Source organism: Capricornis sumatraensis, chromosome 1 (assembly GCF_032405125.1).
Source record: "Capricornis sumatraensis isolate serow.1 chromosome 1, serow.2, whole genome shotgun sequence".
Classification (NCBI taxonomy): Eukaryota; Metazoa; Chordata; class Mammalia; order Artiodactyla; family Bovidae; genus Capricornis; species Capricornis sumatraensis.
Window position 1 is genome coordinate 60,019,657 of NC_091069.1, and position 16,377 is coordinate 60,036,033.

The 16,377-nt window shown below is 44.6% G+C and overlaps 1 protein-coding gene across 1 annotated transcript; it reads left to right on the top strand.

Annotated features, from left to right (window-relative positions):
• Window positions 1–1,933: 1,933 nt before the first annotated feature.
• Window positions 1,934–10,090, top strand: IL1B (interleukin 1 beta). Its single transcript, XM_068974386.1, has 7 exons — window positions 1,934–1,975; window positions 2,579–2,640; window positions 3,403–3,451; window positions 5,348–5,546; window positions 6,334–6,495; window positions 8,306–8,436; window positions 9,371–10,090. The coding sequence occupies exons 2-7, from the start codon at window positions 2,594–2,596 to the stop codon at window positions 9,581–9,583; spliced, it is 801 nt and encodes a 266-aa protein (XP_068830487.1). The 5' UTR covers window positions 1,934–1,975; window positions 2,579–2,593; the 3' UTR covers window positions 9,584–10,090.
• The last annotated feature ends 6,287 nt before the right edge of the window (window positions 10,091–16,377 follow it).

The window sequence follows — 16,377 nt, forward strand, 5'->3', positions numbered from 1 at the left end:
CATAGGTATACATATGTCCCCTTCCTCTTAAACTTCCCTCCCACCTTCATCCCCATCACACCCCTCTAGGTTGTCCATACTACCTAAAGCCACCTATAAATTCACTTCAGTTTTAAGATAGCTAAGTTCTGGGAATCTAATGTACAGTATAGTGATTATTATTAACCATACTGTATCACGTATCATGTGGGCTTCCCTGGTGCAGGGGGTAGAGAATCCACCTGCAAAGTGGGAGACCTGGGTTCGATCCCTGAGTAGGGAAGATCCCCTGCAGAAAGGAATGGCAACTCACTCCAGTATTCTTGCCTGGGAAATCCCATGGACAGAGGAGCCTGGTGGGCTACAATCCATGGGGTTACACGACTGAGGAATTAACACTGCACTGCACTGTATCATATAGCTGAAAGTTGCTAAGAAAGTAAATCATAAATGTTCTCAACACCATGTGTGTATATATGTATATATATACACATATAGTACATATGTATATATATACACATATAGTACATATGTATATGTGTATATATGTGTAAGTTTATGACTGGTTAAACTTTGTGCTATATATATATATATATATACTCACACACATATATATAAAATCATCAACTTGTATACCTTGTGCTGTACTTAGTCGCTCAATCAAGTCTGACTCTTTGTGACCCCATGGACTGTATCCTACCAGGCTCTTCTGTCCATGGAATTTTCCAGGCAAGAATACTAGAATGAGTTGCCATTTCCTTCTCCAGGGTATCTTCCCAATCCAGGGATTGAAACTACATTGCCTGCACCTCCTGAATTGCAGGTGGATGCTTTACCTCTGAGCCATTGAGGAAGCCCCTGTTGAACGCCTTAAACTTATACAGCATTAATGTAAATTGCATTGCAATAAAACTAGAGGAAAAAAAGGTCTAATGTCTAACAACTCTTGGAGCTACCAACAGATATAGTCTCAGCTGAATATTCTTATTTTGAAATGTTTTGCTTTTCAGACTTAACAGGAAAAAAAAATTCTGTTAGGCATAAACCATCTCTGCAGTTTTTTTGTAGCCCCACCATGAGGCATGTGGGATCTTAGTTCCCCAACAAAGGATTGAACCTAACTCCGTTGCAGTGGAAACTCAGAGTCTTAATCACTGGACCTCCAGAAAAGACCCCAACATCTCTGCATTTTAAAAAGGGAATATGATTATGAAACTTATTCACAATCTTTTCAAACAGGTTCTAAATCCAGGTTCATTTCACTGTCCATCAAATATTAATGTCGATTCCATATGCAATCGGCTAGGATACCAGCACCTGGTCTGAATGGGTTGGATGAGCTTGTCTCCAAGGTTCCCCCAGCTCCATCTGAAGCCTGCATCCCTGTGTTTTCCCTGCCTCATCCTAGCAAGATCAAATGTCTCCCCAGAGGCTTCAGTAATTGACCCAGAGCCTCCAAGGCAGAAAACAGCATGATGGGTTCGGAATTCGCAGGGTTACTGTCACTTTCCTATGCTCACTTATTTATCTCCAAGTGAGAAGTTTCCTAAACTTATGTGCAAGGAGTGAGCGAGGGAGCATTTCTGTGTGTGTGCCTCTGTGCATCCTCCAATTTGTTCCCAGAGATCCAAAATTAAAACATCCTTCTTACCTAGGAAAACCCACTATTTTGGTTTGACACCATCTGCACAATAGTTGTCAGAAAAACCAACATATATTTGCATAATGACACATTTGCAAGAATGTGTCACAGTTTGCTATCACTTGCCCTCCCAAGGACTGGAGAATTATTTCTCTCCCAAAAGTTACCATCAATCCTTTTTTTTTTTAACTTGGTTGTGAAATCAGTTAACCAAAGGGGAAATCTCTCAGCTCTCCACTTCTGCTTTTGAAGGCCATAAAATAAGTGGGAGAAACCAGCAGACAGTATACCCGCTTGGAGGCACAGCAAGCCACCCAGGGATCCTATTCTCTCCAGCCAACCTTCATTGCCCAGGTACCACTTTAATTCTTCCTTCTGACTAGGTCTTAAGGGAGTCTCTCTCTCTTTTTCTGTCTTCCTCCCTCTTCTCTTCCTTCTCTGCCTGACAGCTGGGCTTTCTGCTAAACTGCCAGCTGTGTTATAATACCATAACTTGCAAAATAATAGGGGAATTAATATCACTTGTCTAGCAGCTTACATCTGAGAGCTCGGGATCCTACCTCTACCCCCGATCACCTAAGAGATCCGCTCCTGGTTTGGGCTTGGTTTAGCAAATGCTTTACTCTGGACCCCTGTGGCTCAGCTTGTAAAGAATCCGCCTGCAATGTAGGAGACCTGGGTTCTATCCCTGGGTTGGGAAGATCCCCTGGAGAAGGGAAAGACTATCCACTCCAGTATTCTGGCCTTGAGAATTGCGAAGAGTCAGACACAGCTGAGTGACTTTCACTTACTCTGAACCCAAAGGATGACTTTCATGCATTCACTCGTTTATTTGAAAATGGCTTCTTTGCTTGCCTGCCAGGTACAAGATGCTGAGGGCAATTCACATGTGAAGAAGGCAGCCCTCATGGGGACTGGCATGGCAAATGGTCACTCATTTTTCTCCTCTTTGCACAGGTTTCTGAAACAGCCATGGCAACCGTACCTGAACCCATTAATGAAGTGATGGCTTACTACAGGTCAGTGGGAAAATTGACACCAATTGTGTTAGCAGGGCTTTCCTCTCAAGAATGGATTTTTATATGTGCTTAGAGACCAGATTCATCTCCCAAACTGCCTCTTACAGTGGCAAGCAGGGTTCCAAGTCAACCTGGTTTAAGGACTGATGTCCCACTGCAAGCCCAGCCATGGCACCCCTAGGCCACCCAGATGCTGCTTCAGGGGCTTCCTCAGATGGAAGCAGGAAAGAAAGATTCCAAGTGGACAATCCAGGGGATCCCTTGGCCGATTTGGCTTAACTGAGGAGGAAAGCTCAGATTTTCACCAGGCTGGAAGTTAGGTCTCAGGATAAAACAGAGAGCTCAGACAGCAACGGGTACCTGCCTTCTTCCCGTGCTGTCCCATGTATACTACCATGGCAACTACCTGCTTCAGGCAGCCCTAAGGAACACGTTGTTTGCAGTTTCCTATTGCCCAGCCTCCCAGGTGGCTCAGTGGGTAAAGAATCTGCCTGCAATGCAGGAGACACAGGAGGCGCAGCAGACATGGGTTCGATCCTTGGGTCCAGAAGACGCCCTGGACGAGGGCATGGCAATACTCCAGTATTCTTGCCTGGAGAATCCCATGGACAGAGGAGCCTGGTGGGCTACAGGATTGCAAAGAGATGGACACGACTGAAGCAACTTAGCACACACGCATTGATGGTGAAGATTATCAATGAGGAAGAAAAGCTAATCTTGTCCAGGAGATGTAATTGAGCAATTTTTCTGTTTTTATTACAGTGATGAGAATGAGCTGTTATTTGAGGCTGATGGCCCCAAACAGATGAAGGTGAGTCTATGGGCTTTGATCCCAACATGTTGAGGGGCTCTGACAGAGGAAAGACTCAGGGAAGTGTTCTGGGCTGGCTTGTTCCTATGGAATTTTGTGATGGAATGACTTTCTCCTCTTCCAGTGAGACAAATGGAAGCTGGCCACTCCGCAACTCCCACGCCACCAGTGTTTCGCTGAGGCTTGGTGATGCTGGCCATGCTTGCAGAGGCTTTTAAAAAGGGAATTTAAGTAGAGATAGTGCTTGCTGTCTCGTGTTAGGAAGACAGTTCAGGCTTCCAAGCAAATTTAATTCTTCTTTTAGGAGAGGTGTTCAGCTCTAAAAGTGATGAAGCTACATTAATCACTTGACCTGAACCTGACCCAGAGAAGATGACCTTGAGAATGAATATGTCCGCCTCCTTTAAGGGTGGGATTGTTTTTTGCTTGCTGAAGTGGAGCTTAAAGACAACAAGTCATGATGTAAACAAAAAGTTGAGTTTGGGAGTTACGAGAAAATTATTCACTTGCCGTTGGATCTTGAGCAAGTCATTTTACCCCTTTGATCCTCGTCTGGATAATAAGGGTCATAAGCAGGATGATGTCCGAGACCCTAGCATCCTGCAATCCTTCGCTCTGAGATATTACCAGCAGGAGCTAAGTTTATCTAGCAGAGGATTGTTTCTTTGTACGTGTGTGCTCACTCACTCAGTAGTGTCTGACGCTTTGTGACCCAGAGAGCATTGTTGACCCTCCAGCTGTCCCTCCTCTTCTTTAAGTGTAATAACTTCTGTAATCTAATAACTTTCTCAGGTAGTCTAGCCATCAGCCGAGCTAGCTGGCGCAGTTGTACCAATTAGCAGGAAGCTGTTCTCTCTGATGTTTTTAGTTTGTGACAACCTCCTCCAGCCTTATCAAGCATTCCTGTCTTGCTGAAAGTTCCCTTCTTTAAAGATTTTAAAACCAGCATAGCTGCTTTTCTCCAGCCCTAGATGGAGCCCAGTTTCTCTGTCCAGCCCTCCCTCCCACAGCCTCTTGCAGTATTCTGGCTCTCTCTCATGGGGCCTCTACTCTGGACAGAATGCCCCTCCCACTCAGCTTTCCTCTGTGTTGTTACGGGTCTCTTGAGCTGTCCTTCAAACTTTTAAACCATTATGAGGTCTTGCAAGCAACTTCAGTTAAGGTTTAATGCAGTTAGTTAAACAGTTTCTCTGAACTGAGGAACTATTTCATAATAGTCACCACTTTTTTGCAGGATGCTTATGAGGAAGCATTTGAGAAAACGATTGTAGAGAACATTGTTGATTGGGCAGAGGCATATTGAAAATCTAATCATCATGGCCATGAAAAATGAAATACATAACATTGGTGCATTACGCTTCCAAAAAGATAAATAGTGTAAGAAGGTATAAGTTTATGGTTAGGTGGAGTGTGTATAAGAAAAGATAAGGTAAGAATGGATTTATTCTAGAAGAATGTTGTATACTGCATTAGAAAGCTTACATTATGGCTTAGGGTCTGCCTCTCACTGGCCGCTATGTTTTTGGATAAACCACTTAACCTCTCTGGGTTGCGGAGAGATGAAAATTTATCTTTAGAAGCTCTGTTATCTCTTCCTTGGGCTTCCCAGGTGGCTCAGTGGTAAAGAATCTGCCCACCAATGCAGGAGATCCAGCGGGTTTGATCCTTGGGTCCAGAAGACTCCCTGGAGGAGAAAATGGCAGCCCACTTTAGTATTCTTGCCTGCAGAATCCCATGGATAGAGGAGCCTGGCTATAGGCCATGGGGTCTCTGAGTGTCAGACATGATTGAGTGGCTGAGCATGCATGAATCTCCTTTCTCCTCCTCTCTCGTGTCAAAACGGGAGCCGTCTGGCCCAACCACCTTCCCACACTGACTTCTTTGGTCCCTTCACAGAGCTGCACCCAACACCTGGACCTCGGCTCCATGGGAGATGGAAACATCCAGCTGCAGATTTCTCACCAGCTCTACAACAAAAGCTTCAGGCAGGTGGTGTCGGTCATCGTGGCCATGGAGAAGCTGAGGAGCCGTGCCTACGAACATGTCTTCCGTGATGATGACCTGAGGAGCATCCTTTCATTCATCTTCGAAGAAGGTACCTAATGAGAGCTGAGGGCAGACATGAGATCGCTGGTCATTTCCTTCTCAGAGGCCATAACCCAACAGTCATAACACCCCCGCCTCCCTGCCTGAGGCTGAAACCCTTTAAAAGTAGAGGGCCCAGTAATGAGAGGAAAACAGAGACACCTAGAAACCCAGTTAATCATCTCTTCAGTTGAAACTCGTCTTTTTTTCATTTTGTCTTCCATCAGATTGATTTGCTCCCTTAAAAGATTTTTTAAGGAATTCTTCCTTAATGAAATAATGATGTAACTGACTAATCATGCTATGCATTTTAAAATTATGGAAGCTTTTCCAGAATTTACAGACCTGCATAAAATGGTACCCAAAATGTTACATTTCAATACACTACTGTATAAAATCCAACTTGGTGATGGTTTAAGTCTCCTTTTTAGTTGTTGAAACTATTCTTAAAATAAGCCCTTGGTAACTACTCATATTTGCAAAGCAGCCAACCACTCTGTATGCTTTCATTTACATTACATCCTGTGAATCTCAGAATGTCCTTGTTGGGCCACATCTGTTGCCACCACCATTTTACATAAGGGATTCCATGGCTCATCCACAGCAAGTAATAGAGCTGAAGTTTGAACTTACATCTTAGGGTGCCAGGCTCAGTGTTCTGACCCACCCCAACTTCTTCTCCACTGATGTAATCAAGCATCAGCTAGGCATGTTCAGATGTCCTCCAAGGAAACAAATTCTGCCTCCCATCATCACCTGGGCATCTCCCTAAACAAGGTTTGTGTTCCACGTTTCAGAGCCTGTCATCTTCGAAACATCCTCCGATGAGCTTCTGTGTGACGCAGCCGTGCAGTCAGTAAAATGCAAACTCCAGGACAGAGAGCAAAAATCCCTGGTGTTGGATAGCCCATGTGTGCTGAAGGCTCTCCACCTCCTCTCACAGGAAATGAGCCGAGAAGGTACCTGGGGACTTTGTCTCTTTTCTTGGCCTCCTCATTGCTTACTAATTCTCTACATTTTTGACAGAGCAGACCATTAAGGAAAATGATCCATGGCAGTGAAATTGCATATAATAAAGAACATGCTGGGGCTTCCCAGATGGCTCAATGGCAAAGAATCTGCCTGTCAATGCAGGAGACACAGGTTCAATCCCTGGATCAGGAAGATCCTCTGGAGAAGGAAATGGAAACCCACTCCAGTATTCTTGCCTGGGAAATTCCATGACCTAGAGAGCAATAGTCAAATGGTTGCAAAGAGTCAGATACGATTTAGCAACTAAATAACAACAATAAAGAAGGACATGCAAACGTTCTGTTTGGATTCTAGTGATGAGACCACATTGAGTCCCTTAGTACGTTCATTTTTCAGCAACAAAGGTGACTCTGAGAAATTAGACTACTTCAGCAAGCCCAGGACCACTGCCCAGCCAAGTCATTTAATGGCAATGCTCCTGTTAGAAAGAGGTCATTTGATGGACATGACCTAACTGCCTGTGGGTTCTTTCTTCCGGTTGTTGGGGTTTAAACTAGAATGGTGAGGAGATAATTTGTCCCTCCTCATTCCCAACCCTGCCCTTCCACACCCCTAACATCTTTCCCATCCAAAACCAGATGGTTCCTTAAAGGGAAACCTAACTGACAAGCAGGAACTTATATCTCTCTACTGTCACTGGCAACTTTTTTCTTTTTCTTTTTTAACTTTTCTTTATTTTTGGCTGTGTGGTTCTTTGTTGCTGTGAGGGTTTTTCTCTACTTGTGGTGAGCTGGGGCTACTCTCTAGCTGTGGTGCATGGGATTCTCATTGCAGTGACTTCTCTTGCTGTGGAGCATGGGCTCTAGGGTGAGGGGGCTTCAGCAGATGGCTCATGGGCTCTAGAGTACGGGAGGGCTTGGTTGCTCTGCGGCATGTGGGATCTCCCCGGGCCAGAGATTGAGCCCATGTCTCCTGCATTGGCAGGCAGATTCTTTACCATTGAGCCACCAGGGAAGCGCATGTCACTGGCATTGTTTCAAGTCCAGGGGTGGCTCACGGGTTGAAGGAATCTGTCTGGCACTTTGCCACTGTGGCTGAACCCTGTATGCAGGGGTGTAACCAAGGGGGCAGCTGAAAGGAACAGCCAGACTGTTCTCTTCAAAGGGTGCTGACCTTGAAGAGAAGCATCCCTGAGGGAAAGCATCCCGGATCAACCAAGCCAAGACAATCCTGTTTCTTTAGAACAGTGTTGTGAGCGTGACCTTTGGGCCTCTAAGTGAGACAGCTATAACTAAAGAAGACTAAAACTGTATGTCTTTTCTCTGGAACCACTTTTCCGAGCTAAGCTTCTCCTTTCCCAGGTTCTTCCCACTTTCCTGTTTACAGTCCTGAAACAGATCCATGCCCAGTGTCTTTCAGGAGCCCAGCTTTATCTCTTTTCTCAATTTTCACGTTGATCATACTGTTCTGTTCTTGTGGACCAGTCAGGGACATGAGAGCTTTCTCCTATTTTTAAAAATTAGACCCCCTGATTTTTCATTGCCACTAGGATGAGTTTTTGAGAAGCCCCCAGACCATTTGAGGGGAAAACCTGTTTCAAGAAACTGAAGCTGCTATGATCTGTGGGATTACCCTATCTGTTAGGCTGTAGGAACCTCAGTGTGGGTTGCCATAGGAACCTCAGTGTCAGTTCCCACAGAGGATGCTATACTGTATGAGTCTTGGGCTTGGGGTTCAGGGATTGGGCTGACCCTGCAGTGCCATATCCCTGACGCAAGACCCCTCTCCTCTACCTAGTGGTGTTCTGCATGAGCTTCGTACAAGGAGAGGAAAGAGACAACAAGATTCCTGTGGCCTTGGGTATCAAGGACAAGAATCTGTACCTGTCTTGTGTGAAAAAAGGTGATACACCGACCCTGCAGCTGGAGGTGAGTGAATACCAGGGGCTGAAGGTCCTTCTCAGGCTCTTCTGGGGCATCCCTAGCCATCACTTACTTCAAAGACAACTAACTTTCCCCCTTCCCCAGAACCTCTGGGAGTAGACCTAAATGATAATTTTGCATAAATGGAAATTAATTTAATGTAAGTGTCAAATGCATGTAGCTTTTACTCCCATCACACAAAAAATAAATTATTCTGCAGAATTTCTTCTGTCTTGGCACCCAACAGATTATACATTGTTAGAATTCCTCAGTTTGATGGGATTTCCATAGTGGCTCTTGCCTGCCAATGCAAGAGATTCCAATTAGACCTCTGGGTTGGGAAGAACCCCTGGAGTAGGAAATGGCAACTCACTCCTGTATTCTTGCCTGGAAATGCTATGGACAGAGGTGCCTGGTGGGTTATAGTCCATGGGATCGCATAAGAGTTGGACACTTTTGAGTGACTATACAACAACCATCATTTGATAGATGACATTTTGGGGACTTAATCAGTTCAAGGGACCAGTCACTGCCATCTCCACTGCACTCCCAAAATCACACCTCCTCCTCCCTCCAGTTTTCCCAGCAAAAATTTCATGTCCAACTTGAAGTCATTCTAGCCAGAGCCATGAGGAAAAACACAGGATAAGTCCCTGGAAACTAGCTACACCTAGAAGCTTTCACCTAATTTTCACTTTTGAAAACATTTCCACCTATATTATACACCCTAGCATTTGATGCGAAGTTTCAGAGAAGGATAAGTGTGTCTTCTGTCACCACACAGAAGGCCAGGGTCACAAAGACAACTCAGGAGTCTGGCTCCTAGACCTGAGCCCTGCTAATCCATTTTTAAACGACCCAGAGAACAACTTTGTCCTGACCAGGGTAGAATGTCTTTTCCCTTTCCTTCTTAAAGATGTTAATTTCTGTTTTGCTGCAGGAAGTAGACCCCAAAGTCTACCCCAAGAGGAATATGGAAAAGCGATTCGTCTTCTACAAGACAGAAATCAAGAACACAGTTGAATTTGAGTCTGTCCTGTACCCTAACTGGTACATCAGCACTTCTCAAATTGAAGAAAAGCCCGTCTTCCTGGGACATTTTAGAGGTGGCCAGGATATAACTGACTTCAGAATGGAAACCCTCTCTCCCTAAAGAAAGCCATACCCAGGGAGTCCACGTGGGCTGAATAACCCCGAGGACTGGCAGAAGGGAAGGGAAGAACACAGCCGCAGCCTGAACTTCACTGTTGTGTGATCCATGCCCAACTGCCTCCCCTGCATTAGTGCTTAGAGATCTCCCCACCAGCCGGGAGGAACAATCCCCTCCTCCCAGTGCCTATCCTCGGACCCCAGCCACTGAGCCACCCCTCTCTCACTTCTACTCACTCAAAGCCAGCCTGGCAAAGACCATGGTACACTAGAAGAAATCCCCTGTCCTTTGCACCCAGCTTCTGATGAGCAATTGCTTAACTATTTATTTATTTATTGATGGGTTAGTCTATTTAATTTAGTTCTAGGGAGCCAAGAAGCAGCCACATCTGTGAAAAATCCTAGCCTTCAATAACTATGGAACCAATTTCCTTTGGGTTAGTGTGCCATCCTTCTGTCAAGTCCTTTCACCAAGCCTGAAAGCATACAAGCTCAGATTATTTAAACAGAATTATTTATGAATAGGGAAGAATTATCAGATTGTTCAATGATTCTGAAATAAATTTCACTGAAAACAAATGTTTTTTCCACATGGTCATTGACTTGTCTCAGATCTGATGCAGAAGAGTAAAGATGAATGGAGTCATGAGTGTTCCCCTTGGGGAATTAGAAACCCACTCTTCATCATGGAATGCAAAGCGCTTAGGAACATCACTGGTCAGCAAAGACCAGCTTGAACACGCTTCCCTTTCTCTTCTGTTATTCAACAAAAGTATATATGGTACACAAGTTTCCTCTGAAAAACAGGATCAGCTAAAGTATTATAGGGAGTAAGGGCTGGTGGTAACAGCAGCCAAGTGTTTCTCTATTCATTTATTCAACAAACACATCTTAAGCCAGTGTTATGTCCTAGGGATTGGAGTACAGAAACCAGAAAGGTAAGGCGTTCCTAGTTAGATAGGGAGTGAGTGAGTGAAGTCGCTCAGTCGTGCCCGACTCTTTGCGACCCCGTGAACTGTAGCCTACCAGGCTCGTCCATCCATGGGATTTTCCAGGCAAGAATACTGGAGTGGGTTGCCATTTCCTTTTCCAGGAGATCTTCCCGACCCAGGGATTGAACCCAGGTCTCCCGCATTGTAGGCAGACGCTTTACCGTCTGAGCCACCAGGGAAGGTGGATTTTTAAAAATAAGACAGCGTAACAAGTAGAGTCATGACAACGTATGAAAGGAGCAGCTAAGAGGGGTGACAAGACTTGCTCTGGAGACTGAGGGTCAAGTTCAGCAATGTTTGAATCAGGCCTAAAAGCATGAGCAAGAGTTCCCCACACAAAGAAAAGGAGAGAGTAGCCTAGATAGATGGACCAGTATGAACACAGGCATGGAGGATGAAAGAATGAATAGGGCCAAGAGGAAACTTTCAGGATTGCAGAAGTCACCAGTCAAAACACAAAAACAACCCGGGGGAAAAAAAGGAATTGTAATCTCAGACAAAGAGATAATTTGCTTAATATATAGAGTTCCCACAAAACAGTAGAAAAAAAGCAATCATGAAAATCCACCAAAACAATAGGCAGAAATTTAATAAAACAGTATATTAATAGGTTGTCCTCTGAAAAGGAAATACCATTTGATCTTGGACAGAGTAAAAGATGCTCCATATTACTTAGAATAAAGTTGAATTAACAGCACTTTGAGATTACACTCTTCTATCAGATTAGCAAATACCAAAAGTTTAACATCACACCCTGTTGGGAAGACGGAGGAAATGCTCACTCCTGAACATTACAGTGCATGTATGAGGAGAATAAATGGGTTCAACTCCTACAGAGGAAAATTTGATAGTCATTACGAACATTACAAATACACATCCACCTATGGCCCAGCAATTTCACTTTTGGGGGTGTATCCTACAAACAGACATACAGTCATGTGCAATAATGATCAAAATGATTCATTGTGCATCACTTGTAACAGCAAAAGATGAGAAACAACTCAAGTTTCTATCAAAGAAGACTGGCTAAATAAATTGTGAGACATTCATAGAATGAATTATGGGACATTTGTAGAATGAATTATGGGAATCCTCTCCAAGATATTGTGAAAACTAAAAAAGAACAAGAGGCAGTGTTTATAGTGTCCTAGCTTTTATATGGACTTCCCTAAGAGCTCAGTCATTAAAGAGTCTGCCTACAATGCAGGAGACCTGAGTTCAGTTCCTAGGTTGGGGAGATCCCTTGGAGAAGGAAATAGCAACCCACTCCATTATTCTTGCCTGGAGAATCCCGTGGACAGAGAAGCCTGGCAGGCTACAGTCTATGGGGTCACAAGAGTCAGACACGACTGAGCAACTAAGAACACAGCTTTTATGTAACAAAAGGCAGAAAAAAAAATTATAAGGCAATCCTCCAGTGTATAGCATATGGAATTCTGCTCAATGTTATGTGACAGCCTGGATGAAAGGGGAGTTTGGGGGAGAATGGATATATGTATATGTATGGCTGAGTCCGTTTGCTGTCCACCTGAAACTATCACAACGTTGTTAATCAGCTATACCCCAATACAAAATAAAAAGTTTAAAAAGAAATAAGGCAGTCCCTTCCAATGTCTTTTATCTGATTTCAAGAGCTCTGAAAGATATATAGCAAATTTAAAAAGTAATCATGAGGGGCTGGGGAATGAGATACAAGGGGATAAGGGTGGGAGCAGGATATTTTTCTCAGTACTTTTTATATTGTTTGATTTTTGAATATATTAGCTACTCAAATAAAATAGTACTAAGTTTTTAAAGCCTTCTATCAAAACAAAAAAGAGGGGAATGGCATATGACTTGGGGAAAAACAATGTGCCGGTCCTCAGGGGCTCACTCCCAACACCCTCTCCTCCTTCACAGTTCTCCAAGCCAGGGCGCAAGATGTGGATGGAAATAGACCCTGCAACTCAGCAAAGCCTCTCTCCCAGCTAAGTCTGCTTCCTAACTGCAGTGCCAAGGCTAGGACGGCTGTTAGGAGCAAGCATCCAAGTGGTACCCGTCCGCAACATGGAATAGGACTCCTGGGAGGCAGGCGGCTGCTTTGGGGGAGAAAGCAGAGGTGCCTCCTGGGAGCCCCAGCAGTGGTATTGTTCCCTTTCCCTGGTTCAACTCCACTTGCAGGCCCCAAGGAGAGGACATGCCAGCAAGAAAACTGACAAACTGTGAAGGCGTCTCACTCATCTGTGTGTAGGCGCTCAGTTGCTTCAGTTGTGTCTGACTCTTTGCGGCCCCATGGACCGTAGCGCACCAGGCTTCTCTGTCCATGGAATTCTCCAGGCGAGAATGCTGCAGTGGGTTGCCATGGCTTCTTCAGGGGTCTTCCCGACCCAGGGATCGAACCCAAGTCTCCTGTGTCTCTTGCATTGCAGGCAGATATTTTTTTTAGTGCTTGAGCCATCTGCAAATCATCTATGTAAGAGTAAATTGGTACAGCCACTTTGGAGAGAAAATTGATAGTGTCTAATTTATTTTTTTTAATATTTATTTTCACATTTGTCCGTGCCAGGTCTTAGTTGCAGCATGCGGGATCTTCGAACTTCATTGTGGCACGCAGAATCTTTAGTTGTGGCACATAGACTAGTTCCCTGACCAGGGATCAAAGCTGATCTCCTACATTGGGAGCGTGGAGTCTCAGCCAGTGGACCACCAGGGAAGTCCTGACAGTGCCTAATTGATTTTTAACATAACTTCCTGTTCCACTACTGGGTGTCTCCCCTAAAGAAGCAAATTTAAGGACTTTTACTTTAGAATTGTTTAGGAAAAAGTAGACTGGAAACAAGCTAAACACCTTTTGTTGGAAAAAAATCTTAAAACACAGCAAATTAAAAAGAAGAAAAGAGCACTGAAAGGAGAGAGATCCAGGTGAATCATTGTGTGCAAAAATCAAACTGCAGAACTCTAAGAACAGAATGAGATCATTCACATAAAAGAAAAAATAAACACTGCCCAACCAAAATGTATAATCTGGACTTCCCTGGTGGCCCAGTGGCTAAGACTCCGTGCTCCCAATGCAGGGGACCCCGGTTTGATCCCTGGTCAGGGAACTAGATTTTACATGCCTCAACTAAAGATCATGCATGTGGAAACTAAAAATAAAGATCCTACATGCCACAATGAAGATCAGAGATCCAAAATCCCTGGTGCCACAACTAAGACCCAGAACAGCCAAACAAATAAATAAATAAAATTTTTTTGAAAAAAAAAAAAGTAAAATGCCTAACCATGAGATTCTAAGAGTATGGAGGGCAGAGAGCCCTGGAGAGTACAGACCAGACTGAAAATAGTGGGACGGGGTTGGGAGGGGGTCGTCAAGAGGAAGTTCAACTTTATTCACAACGTTTGAATTTTTTCAAAGAGGAATATATTCGTGAATTATACAAATATATATACATATGTACTTACATTTTAATATTTTTCATTAAGATATTATAATTGTGTTTCAATTCCTGGACCTGAGAAAAAGACTAAAATAGAGCCTCCAAGGGCTGTTCTATTCCTGGTTTGTGGCCAAGTTATTTCCCAAAACCAGCTTTCCTCCTCTGCACTGAGGTGCCCTTATCCTGGAAAAGAAAAATGGCCTATTTTCTGTGTGTATCATCCCATGCCTTCTTTTTTTGTTTGTTGTTCTTAATTAATTTTTTTGGGGGGTATAGTTGCATTACAATGTTGTGACAGTTTCTACTGTACAGCAGTAGCCCCTTCCTTTTGGGCTTTCTTCCCATTCAAGTCACCCAGACCACTGAGTAGAGCTCCCTGTGCTATACAGTATGTTCTCATCAGTTATTTATCTTATACATAGAATCAATAGGGTATAAATGAGAATCCCAACCTCCCAATCCCCCTTGATGTCCATACCTTGCTTCTCTACATATGTGTCCCTGTTTCTGCTTGCAAATAAGATCATCTATACCATTTTTCTAGATTCTACATGTATGTGTAAAAGATAGAGGCATCCCAGTATTCACAGCCACATTATTTACAATAGCAAGGACAGGGAAGCAACCCAAGTGTCCGTCAAGAGATGAATGGATAAAGAAGACACGGTATATGTATACAATGGAACGTTACTCAGCCATAAGAGGAACAAAATTGGAGACCTGGATGGACCCACATAGAGCGTGTCATACAGAGTTAAGTAAGTCAGAAAGAGAAAAACAAATGAAAATAGTCTGTTGGAAAGGAAAGGGAAAGGGTCAGAGGGTTTTAGTGAGGAGAGCTAACCCTCCCATTCACCATGAACTCAACCGGAAATGCAACCGAAGTAGGAAGTCTCTCCAATGAACTGGGAATTCAATTTGTCTGCCCCTCCAGCAGGTTGCACTCTCCACCACCACAGCTCCAACTATCTTTCAAGGAGATCCTATCCAGGTACTTGAAGAGTAGGGGGCCAGTACTTGGGGATTTTGATTTGATGTACTGGATTCTGTGTCAAGCCAACATAGGGTTAGGGCGTGGCTCATCCTGTAAGCTTGGCCTGCAGTAAAGCAGGTGGCGGAAGATAAATGATACAATGGTGGCTGGGAGCATGTCCTGTCTGAAAGACAGGTTAGGGGTGGGTGACTGCGCCAGCATCCCGGTCAGAGGGACAAGGGTAAGCCTGTGTGCCTTCGAGTAGACCTCCTCCACACCCATTCCCCACTCCCTGGTACCACCTTGCTGAAGTACTCAGAACCATCTGGTTGAACTGGACACCTGGGTGAGGATGATCTGGAGAACTGGTGAGATGCCCGCCCAGGGGTGTGGGACCACAGTCAGAGCCTCCTCCCAATTCCTATCACATCCCACCCACATCCTGGCTCCTAAATGGGCAGTGTGGAAGCAAGCCAAGTGACGTCCATGGGAAGTCCAGAAGTACTGCTTTTCTTATTTGCAGAAGCATGACTGTTTGCTTACACTGGTAATCATGAAAATTCACATCCCTCTCTGAGAGCAGGTCATAAAACCATGAAATGCAAGACGTGGACAAGGAAAAGTAAGACTGGGAGGTACAAGGAAGGTGCCAGGGGCCTGGGACTCAGGATATCACTGCCTCAGAGAACAATTTCCCTTCTGGCAACTGGGGCAGCTAGAGACAGAGGGGCCCAGGTGGGCTGAGACAGGAAGGAACCTCTGGAAACCAAAGTGTGAGTTATGATTGTTATTTGAGTCTGTTAAACACAAACTTCAAGTCTTGAGTTTCCCCACAGGCTGTTTGAAAGGGCCAATGCTTCTCTTTCTCTCCAGCCCCTCACCTCCAGCCCCTGTGCCCCCATCCCACCAGCCCTCGGAGACAAAAGGTATGAAAACTTTCATCTGCCAGGAATCATACAGAAGTAACATGGGAAGTGAAGGTCACTCCAGCATCCTTCCCATCATTCATGGGGCTGTTGCCCTGGTGCTGTGTTGCCTGGACTGGTTGAACGATGCCAAGAGTGACAGCAGCTCATGTCAGCGTGTCAGGTGATGGCAGTAACAGCACTTATTCAAGTTCTGCTACACAGTGATGAGGAGAAGGCTGAAGTGGGGGCCTGGGGCCACTCTGACCTCTGGCTTCTTTTCTTTCTCTGTAATGATGGGGGTGGAGGGGAGGTTGGGTCATCGGCTCTAGCATCTACACCAGTGATAGGAAAATAGCAAAGCTTTCTTAGGATAGAGAATAAAGGGTGGGTGCAATCTTTCTTAGGATAGAAAATAAAGGGTGGGTGCAATGAGAGGTGCCATTTTATGGGAGGTGGCTTGAGCAGAGATGTAAGAGGATCCCAATCTTGCAAAGATTTGGGGGGACAGC